The 22,399-nt window shown below is 54.5% G+C and overlaps 1 protein-coding gene across 4 annotated transcripts in view; it reads right to left on the bottom strand.

Moving 5' to 3' along the window:
• Positions 1-15,483: 15,483 nt before the first annotated feature.
• UBE2V1 (ubiquitin conjugating enzyme E2 V1) overlaps positions 15,484-22,399 on the bottom strand; it is a 30,302-nt gene continuing 23,386 nt past the window's right edge. For 2 of the 4 annotated variants that reach the window (XM_077778307.1, XM_077778308.1), the window contains exons 3-4: positions 17,360-17,485; positions 15,484-16,171 (exon numbers count right to left, since the gene is read on the bottom strand). In XM_077778307.1, the coding sequence (XP_077634433.1) occupies positions 16,025-16,171; positions 17,360-17,485 (273 nt within the window). In that variant the 3' untranslated portion in view covers positions 15,484-16,024. Of the gene's footprint in view, positions 16,172-17,359; positions 17,486-18,052; positions 18,086-22,399 lie in introns of those variants that run through there. The other 2 variants (XM_077778310.1, XM_077778309.1) reach the window with 2 other exon arrangements.

The following is a 22,399-nucleotide window of genomic DNA, read 5'->3' as shown; positions in this document are numbered from 1 at the left end:
GGAGCACCAACTGTATGCCCTGCCTTGGATGGGGCCGCAAGGAGATTGTACCTCAGTGATTTCCTGGAGGCCAGGGGTGGTGACTCAACCACCTCCCTGTCCTCAGGGCCTAGCACTACAACATTTATGGAGCACCTGCTGTGTACCAGTGACTGTACTGAATGCACTTACCTACCTGCCACGAGAGAGAAATTCCAGACAGTGGATTTAGGGAGGGAGACATCCGTGCACTTTTCTGTTGATGCTCTTAATTAATTTTCTTTAACAGGAAGCAATCTTTTTGGAAAGAAGTAAGGAATTCCCAAGTCAGAAAAAATACAACCCTACCACCTACCGATGCTAGGAGGAAATTCAGGAGGCCTTGGAGCCCAGAGGGGACACCTGGAGAGAGGCCTCCGGGAGGAAATGGGCTCTGGGCTGAGGCCCCAGGATGCATGGACAGGAAGGGCCCTGTGGGGGGCAGCTGGCCGGCTGGGGTGCTGATGGTCAGGCACCGGGCCCAGCAAAGTCCAGGCCCCTTGCCGTGTGTCTTTGAGTCTGGCGTTTTGGGGGTGGGGGAGGTTCCTGCAGCCTCGTTCCTGTGATTGTCTGTCTCCCGGGCGCACTCCTTGCCCTCCGCAAGGTCACAGCCCACACTGTCTCATCCACCTGCCTGTCCCCGGGGCCCAGAGCTCACTGCAGGGACCCAAACTCGTGTCCTTCCAGAAGTTGAGAAATGTGGTTCTCTGGAGCTCAGTCTTTGCAGATATCACTAGTTTAAGGACCTTGGATGAGACCCTGCTGGGTCAGGGGTGGGTCCTGCCTCAGTGACCGGCGTCCTTATGAGGACAGGGGGCGACACACAGACACACGGAGGAAGGTCACGGGACGAAGAAGGCAGAGACTGGAGCGCCGTGCCGATGGGCCAGGAAGCACTGGGAGCCCGCGGGCGCGGGGACAGGCCCGGTTCTGCGTCCCGCAGCCTTCGAGGGGGCCTGGCTCCGCTGACCGTGGTGGATTTCAGCCACCAGATTTGCGGCGGCCGCCAGCCATCGCAAGCGGTGCTCACGCGGGTGAACGGGTGAGTGAAGGAATAAGCCACAGCAGCTCTGGTGGCTGTCCAGGGCCACGTGCGTGCGGCGTGGCGGCTGCCCTCGTCCCCTGTGAGTGGGCTTGCACCCTGGGGTGCCTGCTGGGGCTGTGGGGCCGGGGAAGCTGGAGGCCGCCCGGCGTGGGAGGAGCCGCGAGGTGAGCGGGGAGTCGGGTTGCAAAGACATCACCCCACGGCCACACCCGGCGTGGACACCCAGGTTCTGGGGACCTTGTAGCGTTTATCCTCAACTATGGACGCTCCTCAGCATGTCCACCCAAGTGACTCTCGTCACCTTCAGTCAGAGCCCAGAGCCAGGCCGTCGGGAGGGAGTGTCCCCACCCGGCGGCTCTTAGTTCCTCTGCTGTGACCTCTGGAGGTGAGGAGGCAGTGGACGCAGGGTAAGAGCCTAAATCCTGGCTCTGTGCTGAGCGACGGGGGTGTGGCTGCTCCTCTCTGAGCCTCAGTTTCCCCGTCTGTAGTGGGGAGAATGTCACCCGGCTTCGAGAAAGCCCCGGTGGAGAGTGGATGAGACGAAGCTGGTCCCGGCTGGCGGGGCGCCTGGCCTGCAGGTGTTTCTAAGAGATTGGGCTTGGGGTCCCGCGCCCCAGGACATAGCCCTGAATCCTAGAGGGTGTTAGGCCTTCCTGGCCTCAGACCCTTTCAAAGCCCCGGTCACTGGCCCATGGCCTGTCCAGCGGCCCCACAAAGCCACCTCCACCCCCGAGGAGCTCAATATCTTTAGAAGGACCGAGGCTTGGATTTCATGCCCATAAAATGCCTGAAATCAAATGGGGCTGAAGACACGGAGGCTTTTGAAGGTGGCTTGGGGCAGGAGGGGCCGTGAAATTCCCAGGGGTCTTGGCCTCTCTCTGGCAGCCACGTAAACAGGGGCCCCCGGGAGGAGGACAGTGGTCAGGTACAAGGAGACATCTGTCATTTTAGCAACGATCTGAATTCCAACAAAGACTTAATCATAACAAGTGTTAGAGAAGACAGTTGGGAAGGCTCCACTGACGACAGCCCTTTTTTCTGGTGTGAGAGGCAGGAAAAGAGCGAGCAGTGGGGCCCTGAAACAGTTTAATCCCTCCTCTGCTGTGAACTTGCTGTGTGACGTCAGGCGATCTGCCTAACCTTTCTGTGCCTCAATTTCCTCACCTGCCAAACAGGAGATAAGCTCTCCCTCAAAGGCTTGCGGTGAGCCTGACCTGGGTGATTTTGCATCACGTGCTGGCCCTGCCCCAGGGCGTGGCTGGCTCTGGGGCACTGACGCTGTTTCTGTCATTTTTCCTAACGCCGCGAATGTTCGCTTCTCCGGAATCTAGCGAGGGCCCACCATGCTTCAGGGCCTCCACAGGCATCATCCCACCGAATCCTGCCCCCACAATGGGGTGGCCGGGGGGGCATCATGGACACCCCCAGGCCACAGCTGGTGACCAGAGAGGAGGGGTCAGGGGTGGGGGGCTCCGGGCTGCGATGTGACGCCCAGTACTCCAGGAGCATCGTTCCGGCTTCGGCACCGTATACACTCGGCGTTCCGAGCTGGGTCATCGTCTCTCTCTGCCCCTCCCCCACTCGCAGTCTATCTCTCTGTCTCAAAAATGAATACATGTAAAAAAAAAATTAAAAACGAAAAGTAGAGGAGCATTTTAGGCGAGTCCTACATTTGCCCATAAAAATGCAGCTGGGTGACAGTCACACATGCCTTTGGCTTCGGCAAATCCATCTTCTGGGGCGGGTCTAAGGCGGAGCGTGGGGGGTGCTTCCCCCCCCAGTGGGCATGGGTCAGAGGCTGCGCCCGCCCCCCGGCCTTGGCGGTGGGCATCTTGCTGTCCTGAGCAAAAGTTCAAATTCTAGGCTTTCGACCCCCACACTCCGTGAGCCTCTGTGCAGTGCGGCAAAGCGCCAACAGGGTTCTGGGCTGGAGGGACGGTGGGGGGTGCGTTTGTTGGGGGCGTCTGTGGCCTCTCACCCGGAGTGCTCTCAGGGGCTGCGGCGCCCATGCTTGGGGTGGGGGTGGGGCGCCTTAGTTCCCCCTTTCTCTGAGGCAGGACCCCAGCCTCATCTCACTCTCCAGGCCAATTCACGGCTGGCAGGGATGCACCATTCTTGCCCTTGCACGGATGGGGAGACTGAGGCTCCGAGAGGGACCAGGGCTGCCGAATTCCGGGCCCAGCTGTCTGGGACCCATGTGTGGCTCCACATCCGCCACACATGGGGTGTGGCTGTCACTCCAGGAGCCCTGGGTCAGGCCCTCACGGCCCCAGAGAACATCCCCCCTAGTCTGGGCCACCTCGGATTGATCCCAGGGCCTCCAGAGTGGGGGGAAGAAATCAAGACATGCAGAACAAAGAAGGAAACGAGGGAGGGAGATGCCCTGGAGCCCCAAGGAAGCGACCCTGCACCTGCGTCCCTGTCAGTGGCCGCCTGAGCCACCTGCTGGGGGAAAAGCCCCGTGCTGTGTGCTGACGGAGGCCCAGGGCTGGCCGCTTCCTCGCACTGAGAAGCCCACACTAAGGGCCGGTCATCGTGCCCATTTCCCAGAGCAGGACACTCAAGGCCCAGAGGTCGGGTGGCTTGCCCAAACCCACAGAGAAGGATGTCCGGGGGCTGGCATCAGGACCTGGGCTGCCGGCGTCAGAGCCCACATTTACCCCTCGCTATGTTATACGGCTGTGGACACACGCGGTCTGAGGGGCTCCCCAGCTCCCGCGGCCTCCCGGGGGCACCCATCAGCTGCTTGCCAGCTGTGTGTGTTTGGGCCACAGGTGCCCCTCTCTGAGCCTCGGGGTCCCCGCCCCTACCAGCAAGGGGCTGTGCTATTTCCCCGAACCCGGGCGGGATGTGCTTGACTGACAGAGTGCCTGGTCAGAAGAGCCAGTTCTGTGATTCAGGTGAACAGAGCTCTGGGGGTGCAGATTCAGCCCTGGCTGGCTGGCTGGGGTCGGACTTCCGGGGCGTGGCTCAGCGCCCCAGGGGGTGGTCCCTTTCTGGCAGCCTGGGGCTCCCTTATCTATGATTTCATAGGAAGTGCTGGCCTTGGGTAATAATGTCATGGGGCACCAGTCCAGGGGCTCTGGCCCTGGGCTGGGGGGGAGCAGGGGGTCGGAGTACCCCTCTTCGGGCTGAATTCTTGGTAGTAGTGGCTGTGGGGGACTCAGGGCTCCCAGTCACAGTCTGGTCAGGCCGAGGGGACCAAGCTTCAGGGGCCAGAAAATGGCTCGAGGTCCCCCAGCATGGCTGGCCTCTCTCACCGCCTCGGGGCCTTTGGGAAAGTTGGGGTCAGAGGGGACAGCAGGACTTCTAGGGGTCAGTGGGCTCCCTGTTAGGTCTCCATTTCTTCTTCCGTAAAATGGGCTTGATAAGTAGTCCCCGCCTCAGGGCTCGAGGAAGACATGTGTGTAGTGTGCTCAGCGTGCACAAGATGGCTCTTAAGAGTTGATTGTTCTCCTCAGTCCCTGGCTCACCCCCAACCCCGGGGTGTAGAGGGTGAGCCCTGGAAAAAATCTGGGTTCAGATCCCAGGTCTGGTGGGCCACCCTACATTAGTGACTTAACTTCTCTGAGTCTCAGTGTCCTCATCTGTAAAATGGGGGCACAGGTGAGGTGGGGAACAAAAGTGATGTTGGGCGTGTATTTCAGGCATCAGGATTTATTCAGCCAGCGCCGAATAAACTGGTCTCCTCAGGCTAGTCCAGTAGCTGGCGGTCTTGGGGGGGGTGAGGGTGGGGGGTGGGTAGGCAGTTACGGCAGCATGACTGGTTCAGAGCCACACTCGTCCAGGTGAATCTCACTGTGGCTCAGAGCTGTGTGATCTCGGGCCCGTCACTTGGACTCTCTGGGCCTCAGTTTATCCTGTTAACATAGGGAGACCCCAAGGTCATGCAGCAGAGGGGAGTGGGGCCTGGGGTCCCGTCACGTCTGTGCTCGGCGCCTGGTGCGGGGCTGCGCCCACAGGAGGGAGAGCAGGGGAGAGCAGGCTTTATGGGCCTCCCTGTTTCTTTTCATCCATGCTGCCCCTGGGAAGCGCAGACACGGGCCACTGCAGCGTCTGTCCTCAGCCCCAGCGTCTGTCCCCAGGCCGGCTCTTCACTCAGCTCTGCACCCACCAGCCTCCCTGATCCCTCCGTCTGGCGTCCAGTGGAACATACCCAGCACTGAATGCCCGTCCCCCCTGCCCCCAAACCGGCTCCTCTGAGCCTCCCCTGCGGGAGGATCAGGCAACACCAGCCTCCGTGGGCTGGGCCCAGAGCTGGGGGTCTCTGCTCCTCCTCCCCCACCCCTGCACCCACCCCGTGCACTCCACTGCCCCAACATTCTGCTTCCTGCGAACCTAAGCAGCCATGGAAATCGCCCGGAGAGACGTAGGGTGTGAAAAGGGTCCATCCCGAATCAGTGAGGCTTGGTGGCCATGGTCCCACCGCGTCTTACCTGGTCTCCAGGGAACAGGAGCGGCAGGCCCATCCTCTCCTCCCGCCCTCCCCACCCTGGTCCATGTCGGTCACCTCCCTGTCCCCTGCTTCCCCCCTCATCTCCCATGGTCTGCCCTCTGCGTGCAGCTAGGACTCCGAGAAAACCCAGGTCACACCCTGTTCCTCCTTTGCGTAGTCTCTGTGTCTGTCAGAGAAAAGGCAAATCTTTACAAGGCCTTGCATGATGTGTCCCTTGTCGCTCGGGCCTTGTCCTCTCCCTTATCTCCCTCCTTCACTCTTCTCCACACACCAGCCTCCTGGCTGTTTCTCCAACAAATCAGACGTGCGCCTGCCTCAGGGCCTTTGCACTGGCTGCTTCCTCTGCCTAGAACATTCCTCTCCCCCCCACCCCCCATAGCCACATGACTCACGCCCTCATCCTATTCGGGTCTTTGTTCAAATGCCACCTTCTCAAATAGCAGGCCTTTCCTGCCCCACACCGACCACCCCCATCTGCCTCCGTGCTTTATTTTCCTCCATAGCATTTATTGCCAACCAATATTCTACATAATTGAGTTTTCACTTGGTTATTTTTTCTTCCTATGCCCCCTCCATGGTCACCCCCCTCCCCCAGAATGTCAATTTTATGTGGACAAGTGTTTCTGCCTGTTTTGTTCTCTGCTATATTCCCTGGGCCTGGGGCAGAGCCTGGCACACAGTAGGTGCTTATTAAATACTTGTTAGAGGAATGAATCTGGAGTTGTGGATGCTGACACATCTGTGAGTTACTGGGAAGCTCTAGAGAGCTCTGTGGTTTGGAATCACTCTAAACTGTAGAGTGCAGTCCCCCCCGGGTCCCACGGCTGGGCCAGCGTGCTCTCAGTTGGGGTTTGTAGGAAAGGGGCAGTGAGGGTCCTGGTGTTTACGGATTCCCAGAGCTGGGTGTGATCAGCGGCGAGGGCAAGAAGAGGAGGCAAGGGGGCTCCTGGGTCTGGCTTTCGGTCTCTGACCAGAGTGTCAAGTTTGTGGAAAGAAAGATCAGGAAGGCAGCAGGGTCAGTGTGGCCGGAAGTGGCCGGCCCAGTCTTCTGGCCTGAATTATCTGGGAAGAAAAATAATCACATTCCAAGGAACCCATGGCTTGGGCGCCGAAACCGCTGCGGGGGCGGGGTGAGGAGGGGGGCAGGGAGGAGGCGAGAGGCAGGGCTGGCCTGGGCTGGTGGTGGCCCTGCCTGAGGCTCAGAGAGGTCAGGTCAGGGTGACCCAGGACGGCTAGGATTTGGTCCAGGCGGGGCAAGGTGTCCCCGTATCGTGAATGGCTGCGGCCATGGCCACCCAGGCTCAGGTCCTGGGGAGGGGAGACCACTGCTACAGACTGGGATGCAGTTCGGGGACCCCCCCCTCATGACAGGAGTGTTCACTCCCCTCCCCCAAGCCTTGATGGGGGCAACTGGGCCCACAGAGGGGGCTACTCACCCTATAAGCCAAAGATAGGGCCTGGAAGACCTCACAGCCTTTCCTGGAATGGTCCCGAGGCCCAGACCTGGGGAGAGTGATTGGGATTGGTGGTAATGTGTTCCAGATACTTTCCGGCACTGTCCCATTTACCCTCACATCACCTCGTGAGGTCACCCCGTTCTTGCTGTCACAGGTCCTCAAGGGCCTGGGGTCTGCCCACATGTCACTCCTACCTACACCCTCTCACAGTCTCTTCCAGGCACACTGGTCTCCTATCCCACCAAACTCATGCCAGCCTCAGGACGTTTGCACCTGCTGTTCCCTCTGCCATTCCTTCTCTAATCCGCACTCAGCTCCGAGGTCGCCTCCTTAGAGCTCTGCCCCACAGCCTTTTTCGTGTCACATCAGCTCACTGGACTGTTTCTACTGCCCCGATCCAGTTGTTAAACTATGTTATATATTCATTATTTCCTTCCTCTGCGTCTCTCACGCCTGGAGTGGCCGCTGTGTGAGGGCAAGGGGCTTCTCTGCCCCGTCTTCTCCTGCAACGCCAAGGCCTGCACAGGAGAAGCCCTCCCGCTGTCTGTGGAATGAGCCAGTGTCAGGCAGACCTGTCCTCTCTCTCTCCACGCAGGAGTGGGTGCACCAGCGAGGCTGCCTTTTAGGAAAATCTCATTTCATCCAGGCTGGACTTCAATGCAGGACAGGGTGGGGGCGGGGGCTGCTGTGACCCCCAGGTCACTGCCTTCCTCTGAGGAAAGGCCTGATGTTCTTGGAGCCCCTGGCCCCGCCCTGGCAGCCACCCCATGCCCCTAGGCAAGCCCACGTGGACTCTGAGCCAGTTTCTAGAATATAGAAAAGGGGGCTCAGGTCAGATGTGGGGGATGTCCTGGGGCGGCGCAGGGGCCTGTACAGCCAGAGGGAGAACTGGACAAGCACTCCCAGCAGGGCTCCATGTAAGGCCAGCACATGTGTGGGAGAGGCGGGATCGAGCTGATGGAACCAGGGCAAGAAGAGCTGGACCCCAGCAAGCTGTGGGTCTGTTCATCCATCCATCCATCCGTCCATCCGTCCATCCGTCCATCCATTCTTCATCAGTCATCGCCTCCCCTGTGCCCAGCACAGCTGTGTGACTACTTGTTCATCTGTTCACAGAATGCCTGCGATGGACTTTTAATGTGATGATGTGACATGCATCTTCCCACCCCAGGACCTTTGCTCTTGCTGTTTCTTTTACCTGGAACTGTCCACACTGCCAGGCTCTGGGCACAGCAATTCCTCCGCACACTTAGAATCACCTCCTCAGAGAGGCCATCCCTGCTCAGTGCTGCCCTCCCATCCTGTTCCTTTACTTGTGCTTGATGTTTCGAAAATGAGAAAATGACCTTATCTGTCATCCATCTCTCCCATTCAGTCATCAGCTCCGAGAAGGCAGGAGTCCTTTGTTTTGCTCCCTGCGGTGGCCTGGCCGCAGCCTAGCAGTCAGCACGTATCAAGCCCGCGATAAATGCTTGTTGGAGGAAGGAACGAATGAACCAGCGAATGGAAGCTCTGCTGGGAACTCTCAGGGGTGCGGTGTGGCTCCTAACCTAACCCAGTGGAGGGGGTGACCTGCAAACTGAGGCCGGAAGAAGGGCAGGTGAGGAAACAGAGGCACGCGGTTTTATCTCAAGGCAGCATTGAAGGGTAGCTCCGGGGCGCCTGGGTGGCTCAGTCGGCTAAGCGTCAGACTCTTGGTTTCGGCTCAGGTGGTGAGCTCATGGTTCGTGGGATCAAGCCCCACGACAGGCCCTGTACTGACAGTGAGGAAGGTGCTTGGAATTCGGTCTTTCTCTCTCTCTCTGCCCCGCCCCACCCGCTGTCAAAAATAAACTTAAAAGGATACAAGGTAGCTCAGAGGTGGCAACTGGTGATTAAAAAAAAAAAAAAGCCTTTAATCCATTGCCACCATAAAAATTGAAGTATTTTACTAAATCCTAATGTTTGGCTTCTCTTTTGAAAAATCAAAAGATGTGGCCATCCTGAGTCCACATTCCAGAGGCGAATAGGTCAGGTTTCCAGTTCGCAGAGGCTCCCATCAGGCCCTTGAAGCATTTGGGTTTGCGACCCCTGAAGCCAGAGGCAGCAGGGATGTAGCTGGGGTCCACTACGGGTAGGGCTCCTCCAGGTACGGAGCGGGGGGCATGGGGGGTGGGGGTGGGGAGGTCGCCCCCGCCCCCCTGGGGTTTCCTGCAAGGCCCCCCTTCGGCAACTGCACGAAGTTGGAGTCCGCCAACGGGACTCCTGGGAGCCCAGCTCGGGAGTGGTCCCTCCCTGCCCAGAGGCCACGTGTGTCCAGGCGGGGGCCTGGCTGGGACCTGAGATGTGGCCCCAGGGCCGGTGCCTAGGTCTGCAGCGCGCGGGCGCCCTCTGCTGGCCCATGCCGGGTGCGCAGGTCTGAGCCAGAACTGGTTCCAAACGCCCGGAGACCTGGGAAGTTTCTTTTCTGTTCTGCTCAGCGTTCAGGAGCGAACTAATGTTTTCTGAAGGCCTGCTGTGTGCTGAGGACTGTGAGGATCCCACAACACATAAAGCCTCCGGTAATCCTTAGAACGATCCTGTGAAGTGCGTGTAGAGAGGCCCAGGGCCACACAGCAGGTAGACGGATGAGCTGGGGTTGGCACGGCTGACTGCTGACCCCGGGGCCCTCGCTGGGGCTGTGAGATACGTGACGTGGAGCTCTCACCTCTGCTCACCCGTGTGCGCGTCCTTGCACCCACGCAGCCATTTACAAGCTTCGCCGGGAACTGCCGAACTCGGCCAGTCCCTCCACGGACTCCCCCACCCACGCTGCAGCCCAAACGCCATCGATTGAGTTCTCGCAGAGGCAGCCCAAGGCCTCGTGGGACGTGGGAGCCCTTCCCTTATCACTGTCCATGGCTGGGAGAGGAAGGCCCAGCCCCAACCCTGGGGAGTAATTCACGTGCTCATTTAACAGGTTTTAACTTTGGCGTTCTTTTAGGTATTAGGGGCACGGCATGGAACAAAGCAGATGAGACATTCACCTGCACGAGGTCCGTTCCGGTGAGGGAAAGAGGAGACGCTAAAGCTATTGTTAGATAATAGTAACTGCCCGGAACAGAACACACCCGAGTGATGTGGACAGAGGGGGGGGGGGCAGGAAGGATATAAATGAGCTGCTATCCTGGTGATGGGGGGCCAGCCACACAGTGAAGAGCATCCTAGGCTGAGGGGGATGGCCTGGGGGGGGGGGCGCAAAGCTGGGAGCCCAGGGAGGTGGTGGCGACCTGGGCTGGGAAGGCAGTGCTGGATGTGAGGACTGGCTTCTGGAAGCAAGAAGGTTCTTGGTGTGCCCTCTCTTTGATGTGAGGTCTATGCTCTCCAAGCACTGCCAGGGGCAGGACATGTCAGGACACACGCCGTGTCACGCAGCAAACTGTGGGTGGTGTCAGGAAGCCACCGTGCTGGCCGCACGCCTGTGTTCACCCCAATCCATTACTTGGGGTGGACAGGCTTTGAGGAGGGACTGAGAACGTCCCCGGCTGACCGCAAGGGAAGGGTTTCCGATTTGAGCTGCTTGTACCACAGGGCCCTTGACGGCTGGTGAAGGTGGCCTCCCATCGGCTAACCCTGCCGAGAACACCCGGCCCGCCTGCGAGTGCTTCAACTGTGCAGGCGGGACAGCGAGAACTCCTTTACGTGAGGCACTCTTAAATATCTGTAGGAAAAACTACCAGAGGACATGGTTGAGAGGAAAAAACATGACTTTTCAACTTGAGAGGACACAGCCTCCCACCTAAGAAAATGCACAGGAGGCTGTGGAACAGCCACTGAGCTCCGAGATGGGCGGGCAGAGAGGTGTGACCAGAGTGGGGGAGGGGGCGGCCGTCCCACGTTGCTGATGGGAGGGGGAGTGGCTACTTCTTTGCAGGCAACTTGAAAATGACAGAAAGTGCCCGTGTCCTTGGATGGAGCCGCCTGCTCGCAGGACTGGACTCTCCAGGTGTACACCTGCATGTGGGCACACGCACACACACGTGCACACACGCGCACAAACACCTTGAGGCTGGCGGGTGCTGCAAAACATCAGAGACCCGCCTCGGTGTCCGTCAGGGCTGGGGGGGGGCGGGGCAGGGGGCCCCTGTGTACTGGGTGCTCAGCAGGCGGCTGCTCCGGAGTATGGCTCTTCCCCAGGGACCTTTGTCAGGTCCTGTTTGGGGAGAAAAACATCCAGGGGGAGAGCAAAGCGGAGGCCACGTTCCCAGTTCTGTTGAAACACTAACAGTGGGAAGGGGTGTGTGTGTGGGGGGGGCCCTGGTTCCCACGTGCGTGCCGGGTCTGAGGGCCCGCGACGCAGCTGCAGGCCGGGAGACGGAGGCTCAGAGGCCACAGAGAACTTCACCTTCCATTCTACCCCTTCCTGCGGCTGGAAGTACTTCCGAGGCCCACGTGTTCTGTATTCAGTGAAGATAAAGGTGGGGTCTGCAGCCCGGGCTGCGGGGGATGTGATGTGTCTGTCACCAGGTGGCCACCTCCTCTGTCCTCTATCACAACTGACAACAGACACGGCTCCTCGCCAACTGGACACCTTCACATCTCAACATTTCTGGAGTTGGGACATTCTTTATAATCAGCAGTGTCTTACACTTAAAGCTGCCGGCATTTTTTCTTGGTGGTACGTAAAACAACGGCACATCTCGCACGGGACTGCATCCGACTCGGTGAAACATGGGTCTGTTTTCCGTGCATCTGGCAGCAACTCTTGGCTCCTTAGAACCTTCCACCTGTGCTACAGGGGGTGCTGCCCGTGCTCTGAGGACCCACAGCATGTCCGTGGGCAGGGACTTCAGGACCACAAGCCTCCCAGGCACCCAAGGCCACCATGATGACCACCTGGGGAGGGCCAAGCTGCAGCGGGTGACCGCCTTCTGTGCGCGGAGCCCTCTGCTGTGGCCCACAAGCTGTGAAGGGCTCTGTTCTGTGTGGGGAGTGGTTTGTCAGTTGCCGCACCAGTGTCGGAAGATTGCACCTAAAAATCTGCATTCACAGCTTCTCTTGCAAATCAAAGAGCTGGTGTTCACGGAGCCCACACCCCGAGCACGGAGTGGCACCTCCGTGCTCACCCGCCCCCAGACTCGGACGTGTGGCCAGGGCCTTCTTGTTCACAGTGGGAAGGCCGGCAGCAGCAGTGAGGCTGGCTCTAGCACGAAGACCTCCCCCCGCCAAGGTCACCTCCAGCCAGCCAATGTGGGGCGCTTCGACTACAAGCAACGGCAGGTAGCCTCACGTGGTCCCCACAAGAAAGCCTTCGGGGTGAGTTCGGTTATCACGCGCACAGCCCAGGGCCACGTGGTCTGCGCAGCCCCCGCTCCAGCAGACTGTGACTCTCACACTGGAAAGAAGACCCGCCGTCACCAGCTGCCCTTCCTCAGAATCTCCTCCTGTGCAGGGGAAGGAAGGGGAAGCCCTAGTGCCCTGCTGTCTTTCCAAGGGTTCTGATGAGGGAGGAACATGGAGCAGGCGCGAGCTAGGATGTGGGACAGGGCCTAGTGTCCACGGGCCCCCTGGGGGCGGAGAGGGAGTACTGAAGGCCGAGCCGGGAGCCCTCACCGCCAGGGCGGACAGAGAGGCCGACCGCGGTCCGTGCTGTAGCTGCCGCCATCCACGTCCTCATATCGCTGCCCCGCCCCCCCCCCCAAGGGCTCCAGGAACTTCCTTGGTGGGACAGAAACATGGCTCAAGAGCCCCACCCTCACCCCAAGATCGTGGTCAAAGGTCCTGGGGTCCTGGAGACCCACCGCTCGTTTGCTGTTGGGTGTATCGGGGTGAACTTCCTCGCCCACAGACCTCTGTGCACCCCGGACCCCGCAGTCCTACACAGTGAAAAATAGACGTATCTCTTCTCAAGAGCAAAGGCCTGGCGGGAGCTGGGGGCTGGAGGCGTGCAATCCAAGGGGGCCACCTGGTGAAGCAACGCAGGCCCCAGACATGTTCATCTTCTGGGCCCTAAATGTAGGCCCGGCCTGCAGACCACCTGTAAACCCCCAGCAACAAGGAAGAGCAAAGCACGTGACCATGGGACATAACCACAGATCAGATTCAAACAGTTACCGCAGGCTGGAGCTGAACTTGGAAGCTCTGAGGTCGGCTCTGGCATCGCGCAGACAAGGTGAAAGGTGCACAGACGGCTCCTCCTGCTGGAGGTCACACGGCACATCAGAGCGGCCACCTTTAGGTTTAGCCCCGAATCTGCCTTGGGGTTTTCCAGCAGCATTGTGAACAGGCCCTGTCCTTTTCCTCCCTCAGGGAAACTAAGGACAAAGGGCCAAAACCCCACAAAGGTCCCGGCCCAACCCCCTTTCAGGGGAGCTGAGAGGCAGCAGGTGGCTAGGAGACTCCTAGGGACCACATGACTGAAATCCGGGCCGTGCCCTGAAATCGGGCTCTTCCCAGGCTCCCGGTTCTGACATCCGAGCTGGCCCCAATGGCCACAAAAGAATAGCCCGGCCCCTGCCACGGGACACTGGTCGCGCCTGCTGGCAGTTGGGACCACAGCAGGAAGTTCAAATCCTGGATAAAACAGCCACAGGCACATTCCCACTCCTCACATAGGAGGCGCTCCACACTCAATCGTCCAGGAAAAGTCTGGTCTCAAACACCAGAAACCCGTGTGAAAGTCCCATTTTTCCCTTCCCGATAGACTAACTCCGACCAGTAAGGAGGCACCACAGGGACTTGGTAGCTAGAGTCCCACAAAACTACTGAAGGGAAAGCAACCCCCCCCCTGCCAATTTTCCACTACAATCTTGTAGGATGGGGTGGGCATGCTGTGGACCACGGGCCAAATCGGGCCCGCTGCCTGTTTTTGTCCAGCTCCTGGGTGAAGAAGGGTTTCCACAGGTGGACATCTACACACTTATCTGAGAACCAGGAATACTAACTGTGAATTCCGATGAAGCAAAATGCTATCCCCGCCCCCCCAAAAGAATTCCATTCTTTTCATTAGTAGACCTGTAACATTACCAAAAGAACTGTACTCATTATATTGAATTTCACCAATAAAAAATTTTTGTGGAAACCTGTTTTCTCTCACTACACAAATAAAATACTTACACAGTGGGATGCCTGGGTGGCTCAGTCAGTTAAGCCTCCGAATTCGGCTCGGGTCACGATCTCACAGTCTGTGAGTTCAGGCCTCGAGTCGGGCTCTGTGCTGACAGCTCAGAGCCTGAAGCCTGCTTTGGAGTCTGTGTTTCCCTCTCTCTCTGCTCCTCCTATGATCATACTCTCTCTCTCAAAAATAAACATAAAAAAAACAACAACAACCAAAAAAACATAGTATCTTCCATTTTGCCTTATTTACGGACTTAGGCCCATGGTGGAAGGAAGGTGTGCCGACCCTTGCTTTAGGACATCAATTTGAATCCCAAAGCATCCAAAACACTAAATTCAGTTCCTATATTATATGCCAAGAGGAAGAAGGGCACAGCTTCTTAAATATTAACGCACACTTTTTTGTTTTATTATATTAAAATCAGGCAATGGTCTGACAATAAAAAGGCTGCTTACGGAATACTGTTATGTTAAGCTTTACTTACAGGGTGTTAAATCCTTAGAACTAAGGTTTCCCCCAGAAAAAGATTAATGGAAACATCGATTGCTTTTCAGACTTGATAGTTGCTGCTTCAAAAGGTGGTTTTACACAAACACTAAATTAAAAAAAAAAAAAAAAAGCTTTAGAACACAATGAATCGCTTTTATTTCGGTATGCATCCACATCTCAGCATTTAGTGGTCCTGAACAGAAAAGTGGGAAAACGCAGCAATTTGCCAGGAAGTCAAGCCCGCCAATTTCGGGGATCTGCTGTGCACACCGAGTTCTTTCTCTGTCCCTGCTGAGGACCGTGAGAAGCAGCAGCACCAAGACCAAAGTCTGCACCGAATTCAAGGCTCCTTCTGTTCCCGTTGCTACATTCCCAACTAGACCCAAACGGACTGCAAGGGGACCGCAGGAGAACCCTGTTTAAAACTTCTTCAATTTTTAAAAGCAAAAGCAATGACCGGGAAAGAAAACCATTCATTCAGAGGGATTGTGTGTGCTTACACGTGTCCTCTGTGGCCTTGCTCCAAGTTTGACACCAAGAACTTTGAGAGCTGGCAGGTCTGAGTACCCCTGGTGACTGTTCTTTTCACTATCAAAACCTGAGCTAAAAAACCGCATCAGCTGACGATGAGAGCAGAGGGTGGCGGGGCTGAGGACCCAGTATTCATTCCCAGGCTGGTGGAGAGTGAGTGAATGTGGTTCCAAAACTAAACGAGGGAAGTCAGAGACTCTTTCCAACCTTACCTGATGGCTTCTGGCCAAAGCAAGGAACTATTGTGGAAAGTGTTGGGTGGTGATGGTACAAAAAGGGGGTTGAGGAGGAGGAAGGAAAAAGCAGCACCCCTCGATTAAGGTGGGGGAGAAGATATGGGGGAGAGCCCTGAATTCCTCACCAAAGGCCAATTTCAGAGGGGAGCAGGGGGTTACAATCTNTCAGTCAATCATTTAAGACTTAAAAAAAGCAAGCAGGGGTGCAGCTGGAGCACCCCCGCACACCCAGCAGTAGTCCCACAGGCTGTGACCTGACACCTTCACACCTACTCTAGCAAGCCACCGCAGGCTGGAGGGCTGTTGCAGGGAGGGAGGGAGGGAGGGGGAGGAGAAGGGGAGAAGGCAGAGACCCCAGGCCATGTAATCAGCAGCAAGGTGATTGTGTGATGTGCCTTTTCACAGTTGAGTTAGATGTGCCCCACCAGTTATGATGGAGATCAATTTAAATATACTTTCTTGATCCCAGAAGTTCACCTATGTGGACAGTGGTTACACTTGACAGGATGATCTGTTATAGCACAACTTATATATTTTAAATGGACAAAAAATTAGTATCGTTTTACAGTATCTTAAGATAAATTGCCTTTGAATGGGAGCTTCCTTTCCAGGACTTTGAGGTCTACAAGACGTATCTAGAAAATTTACTACTGTGGAAAATGAAGACTGCTTAGATCGAATGGGGGGGAGGGGAGGGCCTGTGGGTTTTCTTTTTGATTAATTGCTGTAACACTGTCCTTCGGGTGGCTGCGGGAGCTTCATGTTTTCCTTAGACATCATCAGGCGCCGGAGCTCTTGCAGGACGACCTTGATGCTGTACGAGTTCTGCCACTTTGCCAGCACTGATGTGGCTCTCGGGTCCACCTGCAGAAAGGCAAACAAAAAAACTATCGTCAGGCTTGCAAACAAACGGATCGCTATATGCTGGAGTTAAGCTACAGACATGAGTAAAATGCGTTTTTCAAGCTGAACACGCCGATCACACAATGGGGTCTGACACGCAGAACGCCTGCACGATTCCCTCCCTCTAATCACTGGTGTTTCCCTGCTGTGTCCCTGGTTGGGAGAAGGAGGTCCTGGATCAGTGAAGCCACCTTTAGAAGAATGGCCCACACACTTAGCAAGACTCAACCCAACCGGTTCCAGAACAGTGGCCTGCTCTCCTGGGCTGGCTGCTGCCACTGCTCAGAGCCTGTCCTTTCTCAGTTCTACGCCCTGGTGGACGATAAGGGTGCACACAGGGCAGCAGGACACGCTCTAGTGACGAGGACCTGCCTCAGAGTCACACGCTCTCAAGTTAATGGCAACAATTCCCTAAAGAAATTCTCCAAAGCGTGGGTCGCGTCCTGGGTTCTGGCCTTCAGGTGGAATTCAGATATGACATTAAGCCCTGAATACACAGTTGTCACTTTGCTTTCAAGTCTTCTGAGCTCCTCAAAACAAAGGCTTAGTTCACATGATGCTAACGTGTAAAAGCCTTCAACACCTGCTGATCTTCCCGTTGAACGAGAGCAGGTCTCAAAGGTGCAAAGCCTTTGGCAAGAAACACACGGAGGAAGGATTTATTACCGTCACTTGGATTCTGTGGTGTGCGCTGTACTGTTGCCACGACTGCCTTCTTATGACAAGTGACGCCGGTTTTCCATCCACGGTGTAAAAATAAGTTTAGAAAGTAAGGCCATTAAATGGAAAAAAAAAATACCGTGTACCACAAGTAAGGCCCAGGAAGTAAGCGCATGGTCCTGGATAAGATCTTGCACCTCTGTGCCTCAGTTTCCTCATCTCTACCTCATGAGTGTATCGTGAAGATGGAGTGAGCTCAGATCTCGAAGTGACCTGCACAGTGCTGGCCCGGAGGAAGTGTCGTAGGGGTGACGATTTAAATTCAGCTGGGGAACAGGCCTTCACCCCAACTGTGTATGTTCGCACTGCCACACATTTCATCATCCCACAACCAACGAATATATGGAATTAGGGCCAAGGTGCCCCTGATGTTAAATAAATACAAAGCATTTCTCAACCCAAACAAGCACGGGCAGGAAAACAACTTACCACTCCATTAGAACTATTAACTCCATTCATATTAATTTTTGTTACAAATCTTACAAAGGGGGGTGCTTCTGGGTATTTAGGTCCACATTCTATTTTAAGGCTGTATATTCGGTTTTCATAAATTGTCTGGAAGAAAAAGGTACAGAGACGTCAGGCAATTACCAACCATGAATTCAAAAAGGCAGCTCATTTGAGACCCCATTTATTCCTGCAGCACCGGTGTGTCTGCTTCCTTTATACACAGGCTACCTGGTATTTGTTAAGTTACCAGTAACTAGTCTCCATGCTAGTGTATGTGAATTCTGGTCTCGGGGGAATAAAAAGAAAATTTAAAATAGTATCACTTAAACTCCGAGTATTATTTAAGTCCAATCAGATGGACTGGTTTTGCTATTAAGTTCTCTACTTTGCAGATCAGTCCTATGCTCTGGGAACGGTGTGTAAGAAGCATTTACTCTGGAAGCGACACTAAGCGTCTACTCACGCCAGGGACATCAGCCAGTGCATTAAATACCACTGTTTGCAAAGCACCGAAGAGGCAGCTCTTCGCTTCAAAATTAAAGAAAAGTCAGGGGGTGCGGATGCAGACACGAGAGCTGCTTCCCCACTTCATCATTACTCTGGGGGGGTTGTGTGCCGCTCAAGGGATCTCAACTGGTATGTACCGTCTCTCCCTGCAGACTTGACACTGACCTGAGAGATCACAGGCATTTAGTGGGTGAGGTGGGGAGCCAAAGATATAGCCTGCACAGGAAAAAAAAAGTCCTTCAAATGCCAACAGTGGTTCTGTAGAAAAACACTGGAAAAGCCCAATCCCCCGTGCCAGTGGACTTTCCACTGTAGCCCTGCCCTCACTTGAACTACCACACATCCACTAAGACCCAGTTCAAACATCACCTGGTCAAATGTCACCCAGTTCAGTCATCACACAGGACAGGCTAGTCCATAGCTTTCTGTCCTGTATGAAGTCCCAATGTTATCATTTACTTGTCTGAAGACCACCCTGAAAGGCAATGCCTCTCCATAAGACTGGCCCCTTATGGCAGAGCTCACCCACCCTCCATTGGGTCCCCCTTCTCAGACATCAGGGTCATTCCAAACCCCCCCCACAACAGTAAAGGCTCCTGTGTAAACAGCTCCATCTAGCTGTCATTGGGGGGAACAAATTACAGAAGATGTGATTTAAGTCCTCGAAAACATTATGTCTAAACAGTGATCAATCCCTGATAAAAAAAACTGAAACATATTTTAACATTCAGAAGGCATTCATATGGGGCGCCTGGGTGGCTCAGTCAGTTGAGTGTCTGACTTCGGCTCAGGTCATGGCCTCACCATTGGTGCGTTTGAGCTCAGAGCCGGGAGCCTGCTTCAGATTCTGTGTCTCCCCCTCTCTCTCTCCCTCCCCAACTTGCGCTCTCTCTCTCAAAAATAAACATTAAAAAAAATGAGGAAGAAGGCATTCATAATATCCCCGTAGGAACCTTACCCATCCACATAACAGGGACTCCAAACTGTGACAAACCTAAGCTCAATTCTGGGTTTCCACCTACCCTCACTCAACCTGCTCTTCCCCTCTTCTTCCCTCCAAGTGGCACCACTATCTAGCCATTAGATAAAGCAAAACCTGGCAGCCAGCTGCAATTCCCTTTTCTCTCACCCCCTACCTTCCAATCAAAAGAACGTCTCAGCTTCCACCACCTAGAGCTAGATCCCGCACCCACCTGCCTCCCTCTACCCCGCACCTCCTCCTAAGCACCCCTGATCCGGGCTCGCTTGCTCCCCCTACAATGTGTTCTCCGCAGAGCAGACTGACTGACCTTCCAAAACCAAGAAGTGGCCCTGGAGGCCTAACCCCTCCAGCGACCTGTTACTTCTAGGATCGGACCCTGCGCACCCCCGCCTTCCTCTCTTTTTTTTCTTCCCCCTCCCATCTAGCCCCAGCTGCTCTCTACCTCGGGGCCCCGATACCAGTTGAGCCCCTGCATCCATCCTGTAGCTCTTTGGCTGAAGGGCACCTTCCTCTCAGGAGTCTCCCTGACTCCCCATCTGAAGTCTCATGTCAGACTTCCCTCAATAAATCAGGGGCCTCACCCGAACTGGTACAAACGTTCCTTGACTTGAATACTGCTCTTTACAAGTTTTTAAAATGAATCGCTTGTTGCAACTAGTGCTCCCTCTGAAGATAAAAAATCAGTAAACACATGGAAGCAAAAAGGGCTTTATGGAAAATACGATAAAAGGTCTAACCTCAGCACCCAGCCCCTTCTCCGTCAGCAACTACACACTCAGCAAGATCTGTTAACTGTCGGACTCCAAGCTCGTCTCTGGATGATGGTTTGTCACAAAACTGAAGGCAGAATCTCTTACATACGACAGTCCCTGGGAAAACGGGCTTGTGGTAATTATCAAAACAGTGAGGCTTTTTAAAGTATTGGATCTACATTTTGGAGGTTCTGATCCACCAATTTATTCACCTGCCAGAACGTTTTATGGCTCACACTCGTCATTCTTTCTATTAACAACAGCATTAAAATGGTTAAGAAGGTGGGCAGCTTGGTAACAGGATTCTGATTATTTCATACATTAAATCTGTTTCTCTTAACACTATAAAGTCTAATTTAAAAACAAGCATTCTATGACTAACTTCTTACAAAGCAAAAAAGAGATACTAAATTTCTGACCATTGACATTCCACCGGCAATTTCACTGGGACCAGTAAAAATGCCTCAAGCCAACTGACACAGAGACACCCGAAGGATCATTCAAAGCCCAAAGCAAGACTTTCGTAGAAAACAGGGTTCTGGGTTTCTTCTTTTGTTGTGTTTACTAGCTGCTCCAGGGACTCGCTAGAAAGCCTTCACTGAAGAAAGGAAAAGCGCCTAAAGAGCTGCTGGGCCATGGCGCCTCTGTGAGGAACACTGTTCCAGATTCATCGTCTCGTGAAACACCTTCCATCTTGCTGACGTGGCGTGGGCTTCGCGGGGCGATCTGGCAGTGCCTGTCAGGATGTGAAACAGGCAGGCTCACGCCAACAAGGCCCCTTCTAGGAATCTGCTACAGGCAGACTCATACTTGTGCACAAAATGTGAAACACTGTCTGCAACAGTCAAAATAGCTGCAAACAGCCGAAATGTCCACCTGCAAGAGACTGACTCCCCAAATCTGGCATCTTCATAAAACCGGATACCTTGTAGTCTTCTCAAAGGCTGAGCCTGGACACGCACGTGGAAAGACTGCCAACACGTGGGCCCTGGGACAGCCAGCAAGTTGCAGAATAGGTGCATTCTATAAAAGCAGACAGATGCCTCCCTCCAAGTGCGGCTATGTGAATGTGCACATGGGCTGTTTCACGCACTGGGCACTCTGGGCCCAGAGATTATAAACTTCTCCTGGGCCCAGACTATATGTAGGAGATAATCCCAGCCTAATCATGATGAAAAACATCAGATAAATTCCAATACAGACATTCTACAAAACACCTGACCAGTATTCCTCAAAACTGGTGAGGGCAACAAAGACAAGAAAAACCTGAAACTGTCACAGCCACAAGGAGCCCAGGACAGGACGACAAAATATAATGTGGTATCTTGGAAAGGATTCTGGAACAGAAAACAGACACAAGGTAAAAACTAAGAACAGCTGAATAAAATATGGACTCTGGTTAACAGTAACCCATGAGAGTCTGGGTCATCGGTCGTGACAAATGTACTATCCCAACATAAGACGCTAACAATGGGGAGGGCGGGGGGTACACACGGGAACATTCCATACTACCCCTGCACCTTTTCTCTAAGTCTAGAAGTATTATAAAATAAAATTTATCTTTAAGATGTATGACACATGAGAAAACGAAAAGGTACTGATTGACAAAAACAAGCAAAATGACAAAATCTCAGTATATAAAAAAGTGACTCAGGTCAACCATACACCTGCTCCTCAGGTGAAATCTGACACAGGTGTACACAAGTTATGTGTGATGTACAGGGTGGGCACATGCTATGTGAGAACGAGGGGTGGGCCCTTTAAAAAGTCAGAAGTCCTTAATGGAATGGCTCTGGATGAAGACAGGGCAGGAAAATGCATAGGAATAGGGGTGAGGGGGGAGGAGTTAATCTGGAGAGCCGGGATATAGCAGGTAGGGATAGTCCAGGAAGGGAGACACCGCATTAGGTACTTTAACAGAGAATTTAACATAGGAAACTGGTTCAATAGGTGAAAAGGCAGAAAGGAGTCTGAGCTAACACAGAGGGAACTAGCAGAAAGCAGTGGTGTCCCTTGGCTAGGGGAATAGAGGGAGTAAGCCAGTTTTCCAGACCTAGAGGCTCAGGGTTAGAGGTCTCCAGAGCTGATCTCAGACTTCCGAGGAGGCACTGTAGGCCGGCTCTGGGAGCACCCCCTCGAGTTGGATGGAGGCTGGGACCCATTGCTGATGCCGGGACGAAGAGCCATTACCAGAGAGGCGCTGACAGAACAGACAAACAAGGAGTAAGTCCCTTCTTCTTGCCTTCCAGGTGCTCTCCTCTGTCCCTAATTGGAGGAACCCAACAGGGCACCAGCTGACAAAGGACAAATGTAGTCTGCAGAGTCCTGGCCCCAAGGTTCAAAGCAGAGCTGAGAAAGGTCGGCTTGGAGTGTAAGCCAGCAGCTGCAAACACCCCTCCAGACAGTGACAAGACACAATCTTCCTTTGTACCGAGCCTCTCCCTCACCCACTGGCCAGGGAATCCTTCTGAGTGAGCTACTGGATCCATCTTCAGGCAACGTTAACTATTCATGTCTCTAACTCAATGCTGGCACCACCCGAATCTTCTACAATCTAAAGACTAAACTGTCAAGTTGACCACACAAGCATCTAATATAAAATACGAAGGAGAAAGGAGGTACTTGTTCCTTTCCATTCGATTTCTGTTCCTGCCACATCAGCCTACATGAGCCCCTCATCATGGCTTTGAGAGCTGCTCTGACTTCCAGCATCTTTCAGTGTCCCCAGGAATGGTAGCTGCCTGCTGGGACCACTCCTCCAGGTGCTCGGTTCTGTCG

Source organism: Crocuta crocuta, unplaced genomic scaffold (assembly GCF_008692635.1).
Source record: "Crocuta crocuta isolate KB4526 unplaced genomic scaffold, BGI_CrCroc_1.0 scaffold27, whole genome shotgun sequence".
NCBI lineage: Eukaryota > Metazoa > Chordata > Mammalia > Carnivora > Hyaenidae > Crocuta > Crocuta crocuta.
Note: the sequence above shows the minus strand (reverse complement) of the source record. Positions and strands in the feature narration are given on the sequence as shown.